This window comes from Loxodonta africana, chromosome 11, assembly GCF_030014295.1.
Source record: "Loxodonta africana isolate mLoxAfr1 chromosome 11, mLoxAfr1.hap2, whole genome shotgun sequence".
Taxonomy (NCBI): Eukaryota; Metazoa; Chordata; class Mammalia; order Proboscidea; family Elephantidae; genus Loxodonta; species Loxodonta africana.
In genome coordinates this window covers 34,232,198-34,256,974 of record NC_087352.1, presented here as the reverse complement: position 1 = coordinate 34,256,974, position 24,777 = coordinate 34,232,198, and the positions used below count along the sequence as shown (strand labels likewise).

Sequence of the window (24,777 nt, the reverse complement as noted above, 5' to 3'; positions counted from 1 at the left end):
GTTCAAACCATCACACACCTTTTGGTTAGCAGCCAAGCATCCAGCCACTGTGTCACCAGGGGTCCTTCCCCAGGAACTTCAGGGGGAATTTATTAAATAAACACAATATGGTAGAAACATGTATCTAGTACCTAGAGCAGAGTGGTGTTAGTTACTATCAGGTTGTCTCCAACTCCTGGGGACTGGTCTTGTGTCATTGGTATGTTTGAGTTCATTGTTATGGCTATTGTGTCAGTCCATCTCATTGAGGGTTTCCTTTGTTTTAGCTTTTTGATTCCACTTTACCAACAAGTTGTCCTCTAGCAATTGGTCTTTCCTGATGATGTGTCCAAAGTAAGCGAGTCAAAGTCTCGCCGTCCTCGCTTCTAAGGAGTATTCTAGTTGTATTTCTTCTAAGACTGATTTGTTTATTCTTTTGTCCATCCTTGGTATATTCAATATTCTTCACCTATACCATAATAATAATAAACAGTAGCTGTTTTTGTATTATTTTTACTCAGATTATTTGTGGTATAGAAGAACTAGTTTAAAATTCTAAGTTGTCATTAGAAAATCTTAAAGGTAAAACAGTGATATTAACTGCTATTTGCTATTTTTTTGTTATCTCGTTCCAAAACAACATCAAAGTTATGTGCTGGGTTGGTGTTAAAACCCTACTGTTAAGACAGTCTATTAGTTTTTATTGCTGTTTGTTTGTTTTTAAAGGCCTGGTTGCTGAGACACACTATCAACAGAAAAATGAATGATTCTAGACAGCAGTCACTGTTCTTCATCAGTCTTCCAGATTTACACAGACTCTGTGTTGTCAGGATAATATTGAGTAATGGTGTAGCAGATACCGAGATTAGGAGTACACAAATGAAGATGTGCAGGTAAAAATACATTCTATAATTAAGGCTTTAAAAAAAAATCTAAGACCTTAAGAGCTGTTTTAGCAGTATCTCTTTCATGAATCCTGATAGAACAGGAGAAAAATGTAGAACAGAACTCAAATTGTTATAATTTCCAGACTTACTGGACCAATTGAGATTAGAGGACTCTCAGACTGTTGCCCTGAGGTACTCTTTAAAACTTAATCCTAAATTATTCCTTAAGGTCACGTTTTACCTAAATAGCAGATTGGCTCATAAAATAACGAACGTCACCTGTGTGTAATGAGCTCCTTTTTAAAATCATCTATGTGAGTCCAAATGGTCAAAAATTAAAGCAAAAATAAGAAGGTAAGGGGACAGGGAAACTAGAGTACCGGAAGTAGTACACAAACGTAATGAATAAGAATGATGGCACATTGTGAAAATGCAACCAATATCATAGAATAATTTGTGTAGAAATTGTTAAATGGAATTCTGATTTGCTGTGTAAACTTTCACCTTTGAAAACCCACTGCTGTCAAGTCAATTCCAACTAATAGCAACCCTATAGACAGAGTAGAACTACACATAGGGTTTCCAAGGCTGTAAATCTTTACAGAAGCAGGCTGCCACATCTTTCTCCTGCAGAGCAGCTGGTAGGTTCGAACCACAAACCCTTTGTTTAGCAGCCAAGTGCTTTAACCACTGTGCCACCAGGGCTCTTTCCACTTTCACCTTAAGCGTGATAAAATATTATTTAAAAACAAAGTGTCCCTTTAAAGCAAAACACCCATTTATTCAATCTGTGTATAGGCAGTCCCCAGTTTATGAATGAGATCCATTCCTAACTGTGTCTTTAAGTAGAATTTGTAGGTAAGTCGAAACAGGTGCATAGGTTCTTATCTAGCCTTTTAGCGCAAGAAGGAAACCCTGGTGGTGTAGTGGTTAAGTGCTATGGCTGCTAACCAAAGGATTGGCAGTTTGAATCTGCCAGACACTCCTTGGAAACTCTACGGTGCAGTTCTACTCTGTCCTATAGGGTCACTATAAGTCGGAATCGACTTGACGGCACTGGGTTTGGTTTTTGGCTGGTTAGTGCAAGGAAAGGCTCGAAGCCTTTACAGTGATTTAAAAGTTGTGTGTAAAGGATTGTAATGAAGAATTAGTTGTGAGTAGGGGTAGCTTCAGTCGTTTCAAAGTGAGGGCAAATTTACATAACAGTAAAGGGCAGGTATGAGTTGTCCATAAGTCGGACATTCGTAACCTGGGAACTGCCTGTATATAATTTAAGATGAAGGAATTCAATTTTGTTCTTACCAGGTATATTGGGTTACATTTAACAGGAACTTAAAATGCTTGAGATGGAAATAGTTCAGGGTTGAGTTTTTTTTTTTTTTTTTTTAACTACAAACAGTATTTTTATTATGAGTAGCTTTTACTTTCTTTCCCCAACTTTGGAGAACCCAGTCTGAAAAGAATCAGGTATATATGCATTATTTTGGAAGCCATCAACTCATGATCACCTCGTGAAGTTACATAAGGAATGGGTCCAAAAGGAGATTGGTTTTCATATGGTAAACTAAATTGGTATTTTTAGCTTCTTGAAGAACTGACAGCCAGTATTGCTGGCTTCGAAGCTATCTTTTTTTTTTTTTTAATAATTTTATTGTGCTTTAAGTGAAAGTTTACAGATCAAGTCAGTCTCTCACACAAAAACCCATATACACCTTGCTACACACTGCCAATTACTCAGCCCACTCTCTCCCTCCACTCTTTTCCTGTCCTTTTCACCAGCTTCTAACCCCCTCCACCCTCTCATCTCCCCTCCAGGAAGGAGATGCCAACATAGTCTGAAGTGTCCACCTGATCCAAGAAGCTCACTCCTCACCAGCATCCCTCTCCAACCCATTGTCCAATCCAATCAGTGTCTGAAGAGTTGGCTTTGGGAATGTTTCCTGTCCTGGGCCAACAGAACGTCTGGGGGCCATGACCACCGGGTTCCTTCTAGTCTCAGTCAGACCATTAAGTCTGGTCTTATGAGAATTTGGGGTCTGCATTCAGGGTTGAGTTTTTATATTTGTGACTGTTAATGTGATCTTTTAAATTTAAAATTCTACATACATGGATGAATTAAATTATGCTCCCAAAAACTTAGAGACACTAATTAATAAGTATTTGTAGAGTGTCTGTTGTTTATGAGGCTCTTTAGGAGATGCTAGTATAGTTTCTTAATCTTCAGGTCAATATAAGACACTGAAGAATATGTCTCCAAGAACAGTCTCAAAATATTGGCCCAAGATACTCTGAGAAATAGTTGAAGCCTAAAATATAACTCCGTGATTAGTGAGTGGCCCCTATATACTAGTCCCTTAAATTGTTGGAAGCACTCAAAGAAGGACTCTTAGAATACAGAACAAGATTAAACCTGTAACTAAATTTCTTGGAGAAGAACGAGCAGAAGATTGCTAGGGTCCGGAAAGGGAAGATGCTATTGAGTGTCCTCCATTTTCCTCTTATTTATGATACTTTTCTTCTCCCCATCGTATACTTCGCACCCAAGTGCAACACTCCACACAGGAGTCTATCCTTCCTGCTAAGGTATAACTTGATACCTTGTTGTGTAACAACCTACAGCACCTGGACCAATGGTTGGTCACATCTCCAAGAGACTGAAGAAAGACTCTAGAACTAGAGACTATGACATACGGTTTATTCAGGGAACTTACTTATGGGACAGTCGGCCCAGGGCAGTGGCTGGACCAGTTTACCGCCTAGCAGGGGACACAAGGTTATATACCATTCCAGCTGGACTAAGGCTTATTGTTTTACCTCCCAAGTCCTTGGGCAGCCAGCATTCCCAGGAACTTCATGTCCAGGCCCAAATGTTTTCCTTTTTCTTGCTAAGGCGTTCCTCAGCCTTGGCCACTGGCCTAGTCATGCTACTTCCAGCCTTGTACCTTAGCCTGAGTCCCTCCTGAGTTCACCCCCAGCATGGTTCAGGGAATAGCAAAGCTGACTCCATTAGGAGGGGATGCATATAGCTGAATAGCATTACCCTGCATACCTATTGAAGACTTACTTTTGACCCCTTTTGGGAAATACTAAAATAGTTAAGAAACCTTAAGTTAAGACTCAAAGGAATGACACTATAGATGACAGAATGATTAGTGAGTTTGATATTTCCAGAGTCTTATTTATACCTTCTAAGTCACATAACAGCCTGAGGTTGAACCTTTAAAAATCATTATCAACACATTTTTATTGTTCTCTATTCTTCTTGTCCTATATCATCTTTTTTTTTCTCATTAAAAAGATTCAGTTTAATAAAAACTTCTGGTTTATTTAGAAGGCAGAGGAATGACAAAAATTACCTATAATACCACTATTCTAACACAATAATTTAGCATTTTAATATCATTTTTTAAATTTTTATCTCTATTTTTACATAATAGTAAGCATATAAATTTTGTGTCCTGTTTTAATCTCTTAACATCCAAAACATTTTCTCCTGAGGTACCCTGTCTTCATAACTGTCCTTTAAAATTACATTTATGATTTCCTGGAAACATATAAGCAATACATGATCATATACAAAATTCAGAAAACATTAAAAATCACAAAGAAGGAAAGTCACTCATAACACCACAAACTAAGAGGTAAACATTTCTAACATTTTGGCCAGTTTCCTGTCAATATTTTAAAATGTAGATGGAGTTTCTGCTATGTTTATGATTTTTCACATCTTTTTTTCTAATTCACATTTGCCTGTTAGTGAGAATTCTTTATAAATACCATTTTAAATGACCTCATTATATTTTTTTTCATCTTCATAGGCAATTGCTCTTTCTGCACCAAGATATTCTTACATCACCTGTGCCGGGAATTTTAAACCAGATTTGGGTGGTGATGGCGGTTAGTATTACTTTTAGTATTATATAAAATATTGTAAGTAATTATTGGGAAAAATGTCTATAAACAGTAATTCAGAAGTTAATTACAGCTCAAATTGAAGATGGTTAATGAGGAGAAATCACACTGTTGTAGTTTGATTAAACTGTTAACAAATTTTAACTTTGGTATGCCTGATGTTTAAAATTGATTTTCATGGTTCTCACTTACGATTTAGGTTTCTCTGTCATATATCCAAGATAAAGACTATTAATGAATAAAACATGGTGTAGTATAATTTTTAAATATAACACAGGCTTAATACCTTCTCTCATATTTTTTTCTTTAGAATTACATTTAATATAAAGGGCAAACTTTGCTCATTCTAATCAACATCCAACATTTTTAAAGAACTTACTTTTTTTTTCCAATTTGAAGATTTTTTTTTTTTAATTTTATACTTGGTAATAATAAAATTTCTTCAGTTGAAGCTGAAGAAAATTAACTCAAGTCTGCGAGGACCAAAGTGTGACCCTGAATATATCCCACCTGAATTTAGGGACCATCTCAAGAATAGATTTAACACATTGAACACTAATGGCTGAATACCAGATGAGTTGTGGGATGACATCAAGGACATCATACATGAAAAAAGCAAAAGGTCATTAAAAAGACAGGAAAGACCCCAAATTCTCATAAAAAGACCACACTTAATGGTCTGACTGAGACTAGAAAAATCCCGGCGGTCATGGTCCCCAAACCTTCTGTTAGCCCAGGACAGGAACCATTCCCAAAGACAACTCATCAGACATGGAAGGGACTGGACAATGGGTTCTGAGAGATGCTGACAAAGAGTGAGCTACTTGTATCAGGTGGACACTTGAGACTGTGTTGGCATCTCCTGTCTGGAGGGGAGATAGGAGGGTAGAGAGGGTTAGAAACTGGCAAAACCGTCACCAAAGGAGAGACTGGAAGGAGGGAGCGGGCTGACTCATTAGGGGGAGAGTAAGTGGGAATATGGAGTAAGGTGTATATAAGCTTATATGTGACAGACTGACTTGATTTGTGAACTTTCACTTAAAACACAATAAAAATTATTTTAAAAAAAAAGACAGGAAAGAAAGCAAAGACCAAAATGGATGTCAGAAGAGACTCTGAAACTTACTCTTGAACATAGAGTGGCTAAAGCCAATGGAAGAATTGATGAAGTAAAAGAGCTAAACAGAAGATTCCAAAGGGCAGCTCGAGAAGACAAAGTAAAGTATTATAATAAAATGTGGAAAGACCTGGAGTTGGAAATCCAAAAGGGAAAAATGTACTTCGCATTTCTCAAGCTGAAAGAACTGAAGAAAAAATTCAAGCCTCGAGTTACAATATTGAAAGATTCTATGAGAAAATATTGAATGATGCAGGAAGCATCAAAAGAAGATGGAAGGAATATCCAAAGTCACTGTACCAAAAAGAATTGGTCAGTGTTCAGCCATTTCAGGAGGAACCGTATGATTAAGAACTGACGGCATTGAAGGATGAGGTCAAAGCTGGTCTGAAGGCATTGGCAAAAAACAAGGCTCCGGGAATTGCTGGAATACCAGTTGAGATGTTTCAGCAAATAGATGCAGGTGTTCAATCATCTATGCCAAGAAATTTCAAAGACAGCTGCCTGGGTCCATATTTATGCCCATTCCAAAGAAAGGTGATCCAACAGAATGCAGAAATTATCGAACAATATCATTAATATCACACGCAAGCAAAATTTTGCTGCAGAAAATTCAAAAATGATTGCAGCAGTACATCAACAGGGAACTGCCAGAAATTCAAGCCAGATTCAGAAGAGGACATGGAACAAGGGATATTATTGCTTATATCAGATGGATCTTGGCTGAAAGCAGAGAATACCAGAAGGATGTTTACCTGTGTTTTATTGATTATGCAAAGGCATTTGATTGTGTGGATCATAACGAATTATGGAAAACATTTCAAAGAATGGGAATTCCAGAACACTAAATTGTGCTCATGAGGAACCTGTACATGGCCCAAGAGGCAGTCGTTCGAACAGAACAAGGAGATACTGCAAAGATTAAAATCAGGAAAGGTGTACATCAGGGCTGTAACTTTTCATCATACTTGTTCAGTCTGTATGCTGAGCAAATAATCCAAAACTGGACTATACGTAGAAGAACGCATCATCAGAATTATAGGAAGGGTCATTAACAACCTGTGATATGCGGATGACACAACCCTGCTTGCTGAAAGTGAAGAGGACTTGAAGCACTTACTGATGAAGATCAAAGTTTACATCCTTTAGCATGGATTATACCTCTACATAAAGAAGACAAAAATGCTCACAACTGGAACAATAAGCAACATCATGATAAACAGAGAAAAAATTGAAGTTATCAAGGATTTCATTTTACTTGGATCCACAATCTATGCCCATGAAAGCAGCAGTCGAGAAATCAAATGACATATTGCACTGGGCAAATCTGCTGTAAAAGACCTCTTTAAGGGGTTGAAAAGCAAAGATATCATTTTAAGGACTAATGTGCACCTGACTAAAGTACGCCCTGGTATTTTTTTTTTTTTCTATGCATGGAAAAGCTGGACAGTGAGTAAAGAACACTGAAGAAGAATTGATGTCTTTGAATTATGGTATTGATGAAGAATATTGAATATACCGTGGACTGCCAGAAGAATGAACAAATCTGTCTTGGAAGAAGTATAGCCAGAATGCTTTGGACATTTTATCAGAAGGGACCAGTCCCTGGAGAAGGACATCATGCTTGGTAAAGTAGAGGGTCAATGAAAAAGAGGAAGACGCTTAATGAGAAGAATTGACACAGTGGCTGCAGCAATGGGCTCAAACATAGCAGCAATTTGTGAGGATGGTGCCGGACCAGGCAGTGTTTCGTTCTATTGTACAAGGGGTCGCTATGAGTCTTAACTGACTCCGCAGCAAGATTAAAATGAGAAACAATTTCCCAGTGCTTTGTGTAACTGGGAATGATGATGAAGTACCAAAATCTTTCTAAAAATCCTGTTATCCGGAGGTGTTAATTCCCCAGAAGCCATTGAAATCAGCATTTATTAGCAATGCTGATAAGCATCTAAAGCCTTCAGGTCTTTTATTTTTCTTCTAAGTCTTTGCTATCTACCCATCTTTTATTGTCTTGTCCTTAATATAATATTTAAGAAACACAAGCTGTTGGTGAATAAGTAGACACTAAAACTTCTTTTTTGTATCCTGTTCTACCTTAAAATCCTTATGGGAGGGGGGGTCAAGATGGCTGACTAGGTAGATGCTACCTCGGATCCCTCTTGCAACAAAGACTCGGAAAAACAAGTGAATTGATCACATACATGACACTCTACGAACCCTGACCAACAAACACAGATTTAAAGAGTTGACCTGAGTGACAGAGACGGAGAATGAACAACTACGGGGAAGCAGAGACTGTTCTTGGAGCCTGGAGCCAGCGTCCCAGTCAGGTAACCTTGGCACCGGGCTTAGGACTGGGCGCAGGGGAGCGGGACACAACATCCTTTGACGGCGCAAACACGGGGCACAGCCCTACCCCCTTGAACTGACCTCGGGAGGGGGCCCAGCCAGTCAGCGTGGGTGGCACAGCGACGCGACTGGCGGGAGGAGAAGTCGCCTGGAGACAGCGACTGATTTTGGAGCCGGGAGTGCAGCGTCCCAGCCGGGGAACCTTGGTGCAGGGCTTTGGACTGGGCGCAGGGAAGCTGAGCAGGACATCCTGTGAAGGTGCAAACACGGGGTGCAGCCCTACCCCCCTGAACTGACCCTGGGAGGGGGCCCAGTCAGTACACGTGGGCAGCGCAGCGACGCAGCTGGCGGGAGGAGAAGTCCCCGGGAGACAGCAACTGGTTTTGGAGCCAGGAGTGCAGCGTCCCAGCCGGGGAACCTTGGCGTGGGGCTTTGGACTGGGCGCAGGGGAGCTGAGCACCACGTCCTGTGACGGTGCAAACACAGGGCTCAACCCTACACCCCTGAACTGACCGCGGGAAGGGGCCCAGCCAGTCCGCGTGGACGGCACAGCAACACAGCTGCCGGGAGGAGAAGTCCCCGGGAGGCAGTGACTGTTTTCGGAGCTGGGAGTGCAGCGTCCCAGCCGGGGAACCTTGACGCCAGGCTTTGGACTGGCAGCAGAGGAACAGACCGCGGCTTCTGAGGGCCTGACCCTCGGGGGCAATCTCTACCCAGCCAGCACACATAGGCGACACACCCCTCGGGAATCTCAGACAAAATAGTCATCCCAAGCAAGATAAGTAACTTTGTCTATATTCCAGGGTGCTACTCTCTCCTGTTTTTCTGAACCCTCCCCTCCCCTTCCCAGGCGGCTTCATTAACATTGGAATTTCCTGAGCCAGAGGGAGAACTGCTCCGCGGTTTTTCTTTTTCCTTTTTTTTTTTGGTCTTTTCCTAACTCATTCTTCTGGCCTGAGAGAAGCAACCACAAAAAACCCAGGGACCAAAAATCCTTCCCTAATTGGACTAAAAGCACAGAACCAGCTCCAACCAAGCATATGTGATCCACAGTCTTGGGCTTTCATCCCTACAGGGAACAAGATGGCTATTATAATGCAAAGGCATTTCTGATAGGGATCTGACTGCATTTTTTTTTAGCGGATTTACTGGAAAGGCAAGTTTCCCAGGTCTGATATCTCTGCGTATTCAACAGAGCCCTCACTGACTCACAACAGGGAACTGAGGGCTGAAGCTCCGCCCAGACTACCTAGCCTCCTGCCTTAGGGGTCTAAGGATGGTGACACCTACCAATCTGTAGAGGTACTTGCATTGGGGGCCTAAGGTACAGCTGCAGAGCCCACCCGCCAAGGTGCTTTAGGAATAGAGACACACCTACCTCACTGACACTTGGGGGAACCCTGTCAGCATCCTGCCCCCCCTGGAGTGTGAACCCCAGCTGCTAATAGAATCTGGTGCACACAACTATCACCACTACTTCTCAAGGTGGATAGGTGATAGGGTGCATCACACACTTGACGACCCCAAATCAGATTCTACTCAAGAATAGTGAATGGACTCAGGCATATATATCTGGTAACAGCCCAAACCAGCTGGAAATAGGTCATAAGTAAGTCAAGGGCTACAAGAATCAAGACAGCACAATCTAGTAGCCCATCCACGTATATTGAAAGAAGACAAAACGAGATAAGACTCAGTGAGCAAATATAGAATAAATCACTACAATATCTTAGTGATGGGTCAGAGACAGCAGTCGATATGAAACCACATGAAGAAGCAGACCATGACTGCTTCTATAACCCCCCAAACAAAAGAATCAAAATCTTTCCCAAATGAAGATACGATCCTGGAATTATCAGATACAGAATATAAAAAACTAATTTACAGAATGCTTCAAGACATCAGGGATGACCTCAGAAATGAAATAAGGCAAACTGCAGAAAAAGCCAAGGAACGCACTGATAAAGCAGTTGAAGAACTCAAAAAAATTATTTGAGAACATAGTGGAAAAATTAATAAGTTGCAAGAATCCATAGAGAGACAGCATGCAGAAATCCAAAAGATTAACAATAAAATTACAGAATTAGACAACGCAATAAGAAGTCAGAGGAGCAGACTCGAGCAATTAGAATGCAGACTGGAAATCTGGAGGGCCAGGGAATTAACACCAGCATAGCTGAAAAAAAATCAGATTAAAGAATTAAAAAAAATGAAGAAACCCTAAGAATCATGTGGGAGTCTGTCAAGAAGGATAACTTGCATGTGATTGGAGTCCCAGAAGAGGGAGGGAGGACAGAAAACACAGAGAGAATAGTTGAAGATCTGCTGACACAAAACTTCCCTGACATCATGAAAGACGAAAGGATATCTATCCAAGATGCTCATCGAACCCCATTTAAGACTGATCCAAGAAGAAAAACACCAAGACATATTATCATCAAACTTGCCAAAACCAAAGATAAAGAGAAAATTATAAAAGCAGCCAGGGAGAAAAGAAAGGTCTCCCTCAAGGGAGAATCAATGAGAATAAGTTCAGACTACTCAGCAGAAACCATGCAGGCAAGAAGGCAATGGGATGACATATACAGAGCACTGAAGGAGAAAAACTGCTAGCCAAGGATCATATATCCAGCAAAACTCTCTCTGAAATATGAAGGCGAAATTAAGATATTTACAGACAAACACAAGTTTAGAGAATTTGCAAAAACCAAACCAAAGCTACAAGAAATACTAAAGGAAATTGTTTGGTCAGAAAACCAATAATATCAGACAGCAGCACAACACAAGGTCACAAAACAGAACATCCTGATATCAACTCAAATCGGGAAATCACAAAAACAAATTAAGATTAAAAAAAAAATGCTCATAACAGGGAATCATTGAAGTCAATACGTAAAAGATCACAATAATCAAAAAGAGGGACTAAATACAGGTGGCATAGAACTGCCATATGGAGAGGGATACAAGGCGATATAGGACAATACAAGTTAGGTTTTTACTTAGAAAAATAGGGGTAAATATTAAGGTAACCACAAAGAGGTATAACAACTCCATAACTCAGGATAAAAGCCAAGAAAAACATAACGACTCACCAAACATAAAATCAAACACTATGAAAATGAGGATCTCACAATTTACTAAGAAAAACGTCTCAGCACAAAAAAGTAAGTGGAAAAATTAAATTGTCAACAACACACAAAAAGGCATCAAAATGACGACACTAAACACTTATTTATCTATAATTACGCTGAAAGTAAATGGACTAAATGCACCAATAAAGAGACAGAGAGTCTCAGACTGGATAAAGAAACACGATCCATCTGTATGCTGCCTACAAGAGACACACCTTAGACTTAGAGACACAAACAAACTAAAACTCAAAGGATGGAAAAAAATGTATCAATCAAACAATAAGCAAAAAAGAGCAGGAGTAGCAATATTAATTTCTGACAAAATAGACTTTAGACTTAAATCCACCACAAAGGATAAAGAAGGACACTACATAATGATAAAAGGGACAATTGATCAGGAAGATATAACCATATTAAATATTTATGCACCCAATGACAGGGCTGCAAGATACATAAATCAAATTTTAACAGAACTGAAAAGTGAGATAGACACCTGCACAACTTTAGTAGGAGACTTCAACACACCACTTTCGGAGAAGGACAGGACATCCACTAAGAAGCTCAATAGAGACACGGAAGACCTAATTACAACAATCAACCAACTTGACCTCATTGACTTATACAGAACTCTCCACCCAACTGCTGCAAAGTATACTTTTTTTTCTAGCACACATGGAACATTCCCTAGAATAGACCACATGTTAGTTCATAAAACAAACCTTTGCAGAATGCAAAACATCGAAATATTACAAAGCATCTTCTCAGACCACAAGGCCAGAAAAGTGGAAATCAATAACAGAAAAATTAGGGAAAAGAAATCAAATACTTGGAAACGGAACAATACCCTCCTGAACAAAGACTGGGTTATAGAAGACATCAAGGAGGGAATAAGGAAATTCATAGAATGCAACGAGAATGAAAATACTTCCTATCAAAACCTCTGGGACACAGCAAAAGCAGTGCTCAGAGGCCAATTTATATCGATAAATGCACACATACAAAAAGAAGAAAGAGCCAAAATCAAGGACTGTCCCTACAACTTGAACTAATAGAAAGTGAGCAACAGAAGAATCCATCAGGCAGCAGAAGAAAACAAATAATAAAAATTAGAGCTGAACTAAATGAATTAGAGAACAGAAAAACAATTGAAAGAATTAACACAGCCAAAAGCTGGTTCTTCGAAAAAATTAACAAAATTGATAAACCATTGGCTAGACTGACTAAAGAAATACAGGAAAGGAAACAAATAACCTGAATAAGAAACGAGAAGGGCCACATCACAACAGACCCAACTGAAATTAAAAGAATCATATCAGATTATTATAAAAAATTGTACTCTAACAAATTTGAAAACCTAGAAGAAATGGATGAATTCCTGGAAAAACACTACCTACCTAAACTAACACATTCAGAAGTAGAACAACTAAATAGACCCATAACAAAAAGAGATTGAAACGGTAATCAAAAAACTCCCAACAAAAAAAAGCCCTGGCCCAGATGGCTTTACTGCAGAGTTCTACCAAACTTTCAGAGAAAAGTTAACACCACTAGTACTAAAAGTATTTCAAAGCATAGAAAATGACGGAATACTACCTAACTCATTCTATGAAGCCACCATTTCCCTGATACCAAAACTAGGTAAAGACATTACAAAAAAAGAAAATTATAGACCTATATCCGTCATGAACATAGACGCAAAAATCCTCAACAAAATTCTAGCCAATAGAATTCAACAACATATCAAAAAATTAATCCACCATGACCAAGTGGGATTTATACTAGATGCAAGGCTGGTTTAATATTAGAAAAACCATTAATGTAATCTGCCATATAAATAAAACAGAAGACAAAAACCACATGATCTTATCAATTGATGCAGAAAAGGCATTTGACAAAGTCCAACACCCATTTATGATAAAAACTCTCACCAAAATAGGAATTGAAGGAAAATTCCTCAACATAATAAAGGGCATCTATGCAAAGCCAACAGCCAACATCACTCTAAATGGAGAGAGCCTGAAAGCATTTCCCTTGAGAACGGGAACCAGACAAGGATGCCCTTTATCACCGCTCTTATTCAACATTGTGCTAGAAGTCCTAGCCAGAGCAATTAGGCTAGACAAAGAAATAAAGGGCATCCGGATTGGCAAAGAGGAAGTAAAATTATCTCTATTTGCAGATGCCATGATCTTATACACAGAAAACCCCAACGAATCCACCAGAAAACTACTGAAACTAATAGAAGATTTTGGCAGAGTCTCAGGTTAGAAGATAAACATACAAAAATCACTTGGATTCCTCTACATCAACAAAAAGAACATCGAAGAGGAAATAACCAAATCAATACCATTCACAGTAGCCCCCAAGAAGATAAAATACTTAGGAATAAATCTTACCAAGGATGTAAAAGACCTATACAAAGAAAACTACAAAGCTCTACTACAAGAAATTAAAAGGGACCTACTTAAGTGGAAAAACATACCTTGCTCATGGATAGGAAGACTTAACATAGTAAAAATGTCTATTCTACCAAAAGCCATCTATACATACAATGCACTTCCAATCCAAATTCCAATGTCATTTTTTAATGTGATGGAGAAACAAATCACCAACTTCATATGGAAGGGAAAGAAGCCTCGGATAAGCAAAGCATTACTGAAAAAGAAGAAGAAAGTGGGAGGCCTCACTCTACCTGATTTCAGAACCTATTCTACAGTCACAGTAGTCAAAACAGCCTGGTATTGGTACAACAACAGACACATAGACCAATGGAACAGAATTGAGAACCCAGATATAAATCCATCCACATATGAGCAGCTGATATTTGACAAAGGCCCAGTGTCACTTAATTGGGGAAAAGATAGTCTTTTTAACAAATGGTGCTGGCATAACTGGATATCCATTTGCAAAAAAATGAAACAGGACCCATACCTCACACCAAGCACAAGAACTAACTCCAAGTGGATCAAAGACCTAAACATAAAGACTAAAACGAGAAAGATCATGGAAGAAAAAATTGGGACAACCTTAGGAGCCCTAATACAAGGCATAAACAGAATACAAAACATTACCAAAAATGACGAAGAGAAACCAGATAACTGGGAACTCCTAAAAATCAAACACCTAAGCTCATCTAAAGACTTCATCAAAAGAGTAAAAAGACCACCTACAGACTGGGAAAGAATTTTCAGCTATGACATCTCCGACCAGCGCCTGATCTCTAAAATCTGTATGATTCTGTCAAAACTCAACCACAAAAAGACAAACAACCCAATCAAGAAGTGGGCAAAGGATATGAACACACACTTCACTAAAGAAGATATTCATGCAGCTAACAGATACATGAAAAAATGCTCTCGATCATTAGCCATTAGAGAAATGCAAATTAAAACTATGAGGAGATTCCATCTCACTCCAACAAGGCTGGCATTAATCCAAAAAACACAAAATAATAAACGGAGAGGCTGCGGAGAGATTGGAACTCTTATACACTGCTGGTGGGAATGTGAAATGGTACAACCACTTTGGAAATCTATCTGGCATTATCTTAAACAGTTAGAAATAAAACTACCATACAACCCAGAAATCCCACTCCTCGGAATATACCCTAGAGAAATAAGAACCTTCACACAAACAGATATATTCACACCCATGTTTATTGCAGCTCTGTTTACAATAGCAAAAAGCTGGAAGCAACCAAGGTGTCCATCAACGGATGAATGGGTAAATAAATTGTGGTATATTCACACAGTGGAATACTACCCATCGATAAAGAACAGTGACGAATCTGTGAAACATTTCATAACGTGGAGGAACCTGGAAGGCATTATGCTGAGCGAAATGAGTCAGAGGCAAAAGGACAAATATTGTATAAGACCACTATGATAAGATCTTGAGAAATAGTATAAACTGAGAAGAACACATAGTTTTGTGGTTACGAGGCGGGGAGGGAGTGAGGGAGGGAGAGGGTTTTTTACTGATTAATTAGTAGATAAGAACTGCTTTAGGTGAAGGGAAGGACAATACTCAATACATGGAAGGTCAGCTCAGCCGGACTGGACCAAAAGCAGAGACGTTTCTGGGATAAACTGAATGCTTCAAAGGTCAGCGAAGCAAGGGCGGGGGTTTGGGGACCATGGTTTAAGGGGACTTCTAAGTCAATTGGCAAAATAATTCTATTATGAAAACATTCTGCATCCCACTTTGAAATGTGGCGTCTGGGGTCTTAAATGCTAACAAGCGGCCATCTAAGATGCATCAATTGGTCTCAACCCACCTGGAGCAAAGGAGAATGAAGAACACCAAGGTCACACGATAACTAAGAGCCCAAGAGACAGAAAGGGCCACATGAACCAGAGACCTACATCATCCTGAGACCAGAAGAACTAGTTGGTGCCCGGCCACAATAGATGACTGCCCTGACAGGGAGCACAATAGAGAACCTCTGAGGGAGCAGGAGATCAGTGGGAAGCAGACCCGAAATTCTCACAAAAAGACCGTACTTAATGGTCTGACTGAGACTAGAGGAATCCCGGCGGTCATGGTCCCCAAACCTTCTCTTGGCCCAGGACAGGAACCGAAGACAACTCATCAGACATGGAAGGGACTGGACAGTGGGTAGGAGAGAGATGCTGATGAAGAGTGAGCTATTGGTATCAGGTGGACCCTTAGAACTGTGTTGGCATCTCCTGTCTGGAGGGGGGATGGGAGGATAGAGAGTTGGAAGCTGGCAAAATTGTCACGAGAGACTGGAAGGGCTGACTCATTGGGGGCGAGCAAGTGGGAGTACGGAGTAAGGTGTAAACTTATATGTGACAGTTTGACTTGATTTGTAAACGTTCACTTGAAGCTCAATAAAAGTTAATAAAAAAAATCCTTATGGAACAAGAAGGACATCGTTTTAGAATTCTAATATACTGAAGTATCCTAATCTTATCAAATATTAAGAAAAGGAAAGTAGCCCTCTATTTTTAAAAAATGAGGTTTTTTTTTTCTCACAAAGGTAATGGTAGTAAAAAAATTTTAGAAAAGTACATAAAGTAGGCAATGGGATTACTAAATATAATATTTTGAAACTTGACTGCTATTTCTCCTTTAACAGCCTCTCCTGGATATCTTTGCGTGTCCTTACATCTCTCTCACTGCAAAATTTCTCATGCTATGGGTTATAATAATTTATTAAATTAACACTTTCCTAAAGCACATCTGAATTTCTAGGGTTGGCTATTATAGTGCTTCAGAAAGCATCATTGGAATTATACTTTTGTACTTCTCTGGTAGTTTCTATGGGTTGAATTCTTAAGGTGGAATTGTAGCACATTTTAAACTGTAACCTAGATAGTGCTAAATTGTTCTTGGAAAAGATTATATTAGATACATGTTTCAACAAATAGTATGTGAAACAGTCTATTTTTCCACACCCTCATGAACAGTGGATATTAGCAGTCTTTAAATATTTGACATTCTGTTAGGTTAAAAATGATATCTTGTTTTTAATTTGTATTTCTTTAATAGTACTTGGCCTTTTGAACTGTCTGTTGATCTTCCATTTATATCAGTTTTTCTTATTCATGCCTAAGAATTTCTTGTATATTATGAAAAATGTTAAGTGTTTATTATATGAAATTTATTGACCTTTCCTTTATGCAGTTTCTGGGTTCATGTCACTCTTAGAAAGACTTTCCTCATGTGGAGACTATATCCACAGATTCCACTTCAAAGAGACACTGATCATGACTTGCTTCTTGGAGGCTGGCAGCTGTTAGGATGAGGGCCTGATTCTGTGCCCTCTGCTGTATGATGTTTAAATTCTTCAGTATTGTATTATTTGATAATACATTTATGTTAACCCTTTTTATAAATGTGAATTTTTGTTGTAGATACCATTTTATAAAGCTGGAAAGCTTAGTGCCTATGCCGAGAAATGTGGAGCTAAGGTAAGTTTTTAAAGGGATAGTTTTTTCAGATGCTATTTATATTGATTTTATCCAACTTCTCTTTTTTTTTTCTTGTTACCAACTGAAAATTGGAATGTATGTCTTATAATGTACTGATGTGCATGTGAAATAGCCCAAAGATATTTTTCTTTTTCCAAACAGTTATTTTGTACACATTTAATACAGAAAGGGAAAGGCTTGATTTTTGTTTGGTACTTTCTTGCAGGCATTTTATGTGGCATAATCTCATTTATGATAGACATCTTCAAAGATGTGAATCTCCTCATTTTTACAAATGAAGAAACTGAGATCCAGAGGGGTGTCCACAGTCATATAGCTAATAAGTAAAGGAACAAAACATTATAGATTGTATTCTCCTTGGTGATAAACTTCAGGATCTTAGCAAGGAGAAAAACAGACACATGGGGTTAAGCACCTCTCCATGTCTCGACTAAACATGGAGTCTTGGATAGTGCTCACTGCATGCTGTGCACGTAACTCCAGGGCAGTGTCACTGGTATTCTAGCCCCCTGTTCAGGAGTCCCTGCTGTCCTGTTTTCCTAGATCTCATGGTATGCAAGATAATGGGGTTTCTACTCAGCTCTAAGATGGGATGCCTTCTTTAGGTTCTAGGATGATGATAAAGTTTCAGTAATGCCTAGAGGTGCTTTGCAGTTCCTGAGAAATCTTTGGATAACTTGAAAGTTGGTTTCAACCATCAGTCACAATCTGTAGAGCAGCAAGAAAGGATTCTGTCTAATTCCTCTTTGATTTCTTCTTTGACAATTTAGTTATTTAGAACTGTTAGGTAGTTTCCAAATATCTGGGAATTCTCCAGGGATCTTTCTGTTATTTTCCAGTGATTTCTAACTCAGTTTCATTATGGTTAGAGGACATGTTTTATATAACTTGAATCTTTTTATGTTTGTTAAGACTTATTTTATGCCTCAAAGTATGGTCTTAGTAACTGTTCTTTGTCTACCTGAAAAAAATGTGTATTCTGCTGTTGTTTGGTTGAGTGTTCTATAAATATTAGTCAGGTCAAGTTGGTTGATAGTGTTATTCAAGTTGAGTGTTCTATAAATATTAATCAGGTCAAGTTGGTTGCTGGTGTTATTCAAGTCTACTATATTCTTGCTTATTTTCGGCTTGTATCAATTATTGAGATGGGAGTATTGAAATCTCTACTTATAATTGTAGATTTGTCTGTTTCTGCCTGTAGTCATATCAGTAGCCTTTAGTTGACTGCAGAGATCTCTCCAAAGTGAAGCTACCCTTGGTTACTTCGGGAGGAGCTTCCTGGATGGATAACTGATCTGTTTTTTATGGATACCCAGCAGGCAGTTTTCCCTACAATGGGAACCATCCAGATAGAAAAGATGGTACAGAATTTGTCGCTGACTTTAGCTGAAGTGATCAACGACACCACCTTGCCCTTGAAAACATTCAGGCCACTAGTCAGTGTTGTGATGGAAATCCCCAGATTTCCGCCTTGAATGCCAAGGCTAAGTCTGTGCTGTGGCATCTGCTGCATCTGGATTAATGCCTTGGTCCACACAGAAAAGTCAGTATAGACACTTAAGGAGAAAGCCACCTGGCTTTCTCAGGTAGACCCTGATAGTTTGTGGGATTGATTCAGCTGGTTGGATCTGGGACCTGGGAGGCATGTTTGAGGTCAGCACTGCAGGGTGGCCTCATCCTACCACTTGGAGTCCTACTCCTATCGATAGCAGCCTTAATTAAATTCTGTATGAGACAGATTGAACGGATTTGGTCCTAATCCCTGTTGGACAGATTAATCAGGGTGATTGATGGTATCTTCTAGGGAAATTCACCAAAAGCCAAAACAGTACAAAAATGAGAGTCGTAATGTTAGTAGACATTCTCTAGGGATCGCTCACTTCTCTGCTAACAGAAGCAAGCAGAGACAATAACAGTCTTTCCTTCTGGATTGCATTTCCAAGAATGTTTGTACAGCGAAGAGTCTTGGAAGTTATAGTGTCTGCCTGCAGAGGAGAAGGCAGGTTTGTTCCCTGTCCAGTACAATAAAGATAATGTCTCCCTCTGGAACACAGGTTTGGGGTTTTTGTGATTGCTTGGGCTTCTTCAGGTATAAGCAAAGGTGTGGTCTATCTTAGTAACTGTTTCTTTTCCACCTGGGTCTGTTCCACATCACTCCTGTGGAATTAAGGAGTCAAAGGGAATTGGTTCAAACATGAAACACATGCTGCCTACTATGCCATGACCAATAAAGTCCTTAGTCTCTGACCCAGGAGTCATGTGTTTTCTGCCAGTATCCATGAAACTGGGAGGCTACCTCAGCTTTCATGTAGGGTAGGTCTCCAGTGTTAGTGCTCAGTGCAGCTCTCTTCTCTCCAGGACTCTGCCCGGAAAGCTCTAGCTTCCTCAGCCTCCCTGGACTCCCAGCTTTGTCTCCTCAACTCAGGGAGACCACCGGGCTCTTCTGGAGCCCCCTTCCTGCAAAGCAGCCTGGAAACCCTCTCTAATCGATAAGCTGGGGTAATCACAGCACTCATCTTGTTTGTTTCCCATCTCTTGGGGAATTGCTCTTCTTTGTTGCCTGATGCCCAGTGTCTTATGAATCATTGTTTCATAGGATTTGCTTTCAGGTGGAAGGATAATTCTGATCCCTATTACTTCTTATTAGCCAAGAGTGAATGTCCTGATTTTTTTAAATTAATTCTTTACAAATAGAGATACTCTACTGGTTGCTTCTGTGCCCCTGTGAGTATTTGTTTCCTGATATTGAATTAGAGTAACAATATGAAAATATTATGAGTAGCTCTGGTCTGATTCTCTCTGTGGAGCAGAATACAAAGTAAAACTTAAGTTCCTTAGCACAGGTACTCCATAGGGCTAGGCTTACTGGGCCAGGATAGGCAGGTAGCATTTGGCCATGAGAGCATGACCAGTGGGTAACTTTTAACTTCTTTAGAACCAGATAGATTAACTAATGGTAACTCTATATGGATGATGACTGTAATTTATATCCCAAGTAGCCCAGTTGGTTAGGTGGTGATCTAAATTTAGACATTTTCTTTGAGTTTATAGGGACATAACAATCACTGTAAATTTGCAAGTATGTTTGCCCTTTAATATTTTTAGGTGGAGGCTCCACAAAGAGTAATTCCTGTAATTCTTCAAAACTGCCTTTCATATTCACTCACAGCTAGACTTGCTCCAGCCTGGAATAAAACTGGTCATCTCTTGGTTCAAGGTAACTTTATCTCTTTCAGTCATTGAGACCTTATGGCCTAGATTACCTCTATTATGTTTATCTGGTTTTAAGTTCAAGACATACCGTTTTAGGAATCAGTTCTTTAAGCATAGCCCCAAACAAGTATTCTCAAGCAAGCCCACGACAATATAAATGTCATCTCCTTATTTGGGGACTACATTCAGAAACCTGCTGATTTTTTTTTTTTTATGTTTTTCATTTTTTATTATGTGATATTTGACACTTAGAAAGAAATAAATTTAAGGTAGGAAGCATTATTAGCAAAATGAATACCAGATATTCCTTTGTATAACAAGTACATTTTAAAGCATTTTCCTTAGCTTTGAGAACTTTACCTAAAAAATTATATTTTCTATCGTGATTTATGAATTATAATAATATGGTATATCTTATTAATTTTTTAAGGAAAAGATTTTCTTTCTCAGATGGGAAAGCAAAATGCTGTTGGTAAGTAAAAATATGTATGTCAATAGATAAAACATTAATATAATTAACAGTTGTTTAAAAAAACAATGTTGTAGATTGTTGGATTATAGTTTTGATGGTTAGGTTATATCAAAATTATCAGAAATTATTCAGATATTATTCTACTTAGAATTTCCACCTGAAAAATCACATGTGGTTCAAAAGATATATTCTGCCTATCTGAGAAAAATTTCACTCAACTGGAAAGAAAACGGTGTTTTCATTTTCTCCACTTAAAAAAAAGGATGACTGTGAAGGAGTTTAATTTTACAGGCATTTACAATGTTTAGTTTGCAGAATCATATCAAAATTCTTTAGTAATGACATAGGTAAAAGCCTTATTTCTTATGGGGAGAACATGACTCTTTTCCCCCTTAAAGAAAGAAAATGTTTGTCTAAAGGAACACAGATGATCTAAAACAGTTTATAGTTTATGATTTGGTCTAATATAATCTTTTCATTGATATGCATGGTTGTATTGAAGACCAAGAGTTTCCCAAACAATAGACGGGAGATAACGGCTATGTGGAAATGTTGAGCTCACAGTAAATATTATTAACCAATTGTGGTAGTTTCCCCCACCATTTGGGGGTAGCTTAAATCTGGAACTAGCATGTGTTATCCACAGCTGTTTGATGTGAGTTGACCTTTGAGATGAAGCCTCTTTGCCATCCTTGCACTGGTTTGTGTTTAAATTGTGCAGTGGCAGTCATTGTGCTCTCACCCTGGCCATACTAGCTGATGGTAACTCTGTACAGATGATAACTATAATTTATATTCCAAGTAGCCCAGTTGGTTAGGTGGCAATCTAAACTCATCCAGTCTCATCCCCAAACACTATCATGAGACTACAGCTATCAGAGATGGAAGATAACAATTTACAAGGGCAAAATTATTCACTCTTGTGTTAGGATTTTTTTTATTATTATTGAAATGTAATATACTATGGAAAAACACACAAAATATAAGAGTATGGCTCATTGAATTTTCACAAACTGAACATACCCTCGTAACCAGTTCTCAGATCAATAAACAGGGCGTTACAGTACCCTAGAATCCTCTCAGGCTTTCTTCCAGGTACGCCCATTCCCAAGGTGACCACTCTCCTGACTTGCTACAAGTCCATTTTAATTACATAAAGCAAAGTAGAAGCCTCAGGATTCCAGGACATCTGGGATGTATCTACCAGTGTGTATTTGAAGACATTTGCTAGGTAAAGAACTACTCAAGTAAGAAGCATGGTGGGGTACCTCTCTGGTTTCAGAAGAGGGCACTCTCCATATTTTCACACGTAATAGATGTCAAAGTTGTATAAGGTGTTTGTTGGGTTTTTCTCCTTAGCTGTGGGATGTCTCATTTTTCTTCTTTTAACCCCGCCTTGTGAATCCCCCTTCCTACACACATACATCTTTGTTGTTCTTTACTTTTGTCATCTTTGAAATGTCTCAGCTTCAGACTGTCAAATATTATATGGTGATTATTTGAATATTACCATGTGTGAAAAAAAAATCTACTCTTAGTTTCTGACTTGAATAAATTACATTAAAAATAATTTTGTTACTAAAATACTTAATTTGATAGGATTGAACAATAATTTTAAACAATTCACAGTTAAATACTTTATTTTCAGTATTAGACATCAATGTAACAGAAACTCAAGTTTGTTTGAGTATCGAGGCTTGCACAATTAGACTGCCACCACCTGAGGTACCACGTATTTTGTTTTCTGCAATTTACCATATTTACAATTGTTGCTAACATGCTGTTTGTTTTAACTTTTAGCAGGAAGGGTGATGGGAAGGTTGTTTTATTATCAGAATTCATATTATTAAATGTTTATTATATTTATGTTGTTGTAATTCTATTTATGCAAAGAAAACATTCCATTCATTTGACATAAATCTGGTCATATTATTCCCATGGTCAGAAATCTTTTTCATTGGCACTCAAGATCCCAAGCTTTACTCTGCCTCAGCACCCACTTCTCGCCTCTTCTTTTACCATCAAATATCAAAACCACCACTATTTCAGCTCATAGTGAATGTAATCTCCCCTTCATTGGCATTCTGATAAATTTTTGCATGTATTTTTTACACATAACACTTTCTGCCCTCTTAACAGAAGGACATGTCTTTCATTTTGCTAATTCCCATAGTATCTAGCACAGAGCCTTACATGCTAGTGGTCACTCAATAAATGGTATTTTCCTTCTCCCTAGGATCTCATTTTCAGCTCTCTTTTATTGCCTTTAGCTGGCTTATGCGTTCCAATGGCTTTTACCTATACATTGGCCGAATATTTTTGTATAATTACAACCTCTTTGTCCTGTCTTGGAATCTTTTGCATGAATGTACTAATGGTGGTGTTGTTGTGAGATGCCGTCAAGCTGATTCTGAATCATAGCAACCTTATATACAACAGAACAAAACACTGCCCAGTCCTGCGCCATCCTCAGGGTAGTTGTTATGCTTGAGCCCATTGTTGCAGCCACTGTGTCAATGCATCTCATTGAGGGTCTTCCTCTTTTTCGTTGACCCTCTGCTCTATCAACCATGATGTCCTTCTCCAGGGATTGATCCTTTCTGACAACATGTTCGAATTATATGAGACGAAGTCTCACCATCCTTGCTTCCAAGAGCATTCTGGTTGCACTTCTTCCAGGACAGATTTGTTCATTCTTTTGGCAGTCCATGGTATATTCAATATTTTTCGCAAAGACCACAATTCAAAGACGTCAGTTCCCCTTTGGTCTTCCTCATTCATTGTCCAGCTTTCCCATGCATATGAGGCAAATGAAAACACCATGGCATGGATCAGGCACACTTTAGTCTTCAAGGTAACATCTTTTGCAGAAGATTTGCCCAATGCAATGCGTTGTTTGATTTCTTGACTGCTGCTTTCCATGGCTGTTGATTGTGGATCCAAGTAAAATGAAATCCGTGACAACTTCAATCTTTTCTCCACTTATCATGATGTTGCTTATTGGTCCAGTTGTGAGGATTTTTGTTTTCTTTATGTTGAGGCGTAATCCATACTGATGGCTGTAGTCTTTGATCCTTATCAGTAAGTGCTTCAAGTCATCTTTACTCCACCTTAAACCTTTTCCTCCTTTGTATTTACTCTTTTGGTTACTGGCATCAACAGCCAATAAGTTACCTCACTAGAAACTTCGGAGTCATCATTAGTTCTTTCTCACTTTCTATATTTAATTAGTCATTAGTAGCCTGCCTTGTTTTCTAAAACCTACTTTCTCTTCTCCATCACCATTCCTACTGCTTCAGTTAAGATGACCTTTTCTTGTCTGGGCTTTTAGTCTCCATACTGGCCTTCTCATTTCCAGCCTTGCCCACTTCTTGTTTATTCTCTAATTCTTCCTCCTCAACATTCCCTGGAGAATATAAAGTCCAAATTCTTTAAATTGGCTATATAAGGAGGAATTAGTATTTATTGGGTACCTGCTTATCAGTATGGCTTTGTTCATACAAGTCACTTTATAAATATGTGTTAATGAACACAGGTTTGATTCTAGAGTTTGAGGTCTCTTGGGGGTATATGGTGAATAGTTAGGTCATTTGCCAATCTTTAGAGTAGTCTGTGTTGACTAGTACTATGCATATGCCTGCAGCAATTGGCTTGAGTCTCTGAATAGAGTAGACCATACCCAGAAGAGTGTAGACTGAAGCCGTGTGAGGAGGTTTATGTGAGAACTCATAAACTGCTAACATCTGAACATGGTGCCTAC

The 24,777-nt window shown here is 38.8% G+C and overlaps 1 protein-coding gene across 1 annotated transcript in view; it reads left to right on the top strand.

Moving 5' to 3' along the window:
- Window positions 1-518: 518 nt before the first annotated feature.
- The window catches only part of C11H18orf63 (chromosome 11 C18orf63 homolog), a 36,746-nt gene continuing 12,487 nt past the window's right edge, over window positions 519-24,777 (top strand). Inside the window, exons 1-6 of the mRNA XM_023543727.1 lie at window positions 519-872; window positions 4,685-4,763; window positions 17,255-17,311; window positions 20,438-20,549; window positions 20,976-21,017; window positions 22,666-22,742. Of these exons, the coding sequence (XP_023399495.1) occupies window positions 739-872; window positions 4,685-4,763; window positions 17,255-17,311; window positions 20,438-20,549; window positions 20,976-21,017; window positions 22,666-22,742 (501 nt within the window). The 5' untranslated portion in view covers window positions 519-738. The remainder of the gene's footprint in view (window positions 873-4,684; window positions 4,764-17,254; window positions 17,312-20,437; window positions 20,550-20,975; window positions 21,018-22,665; window positions 22,743-24,777) is intronic.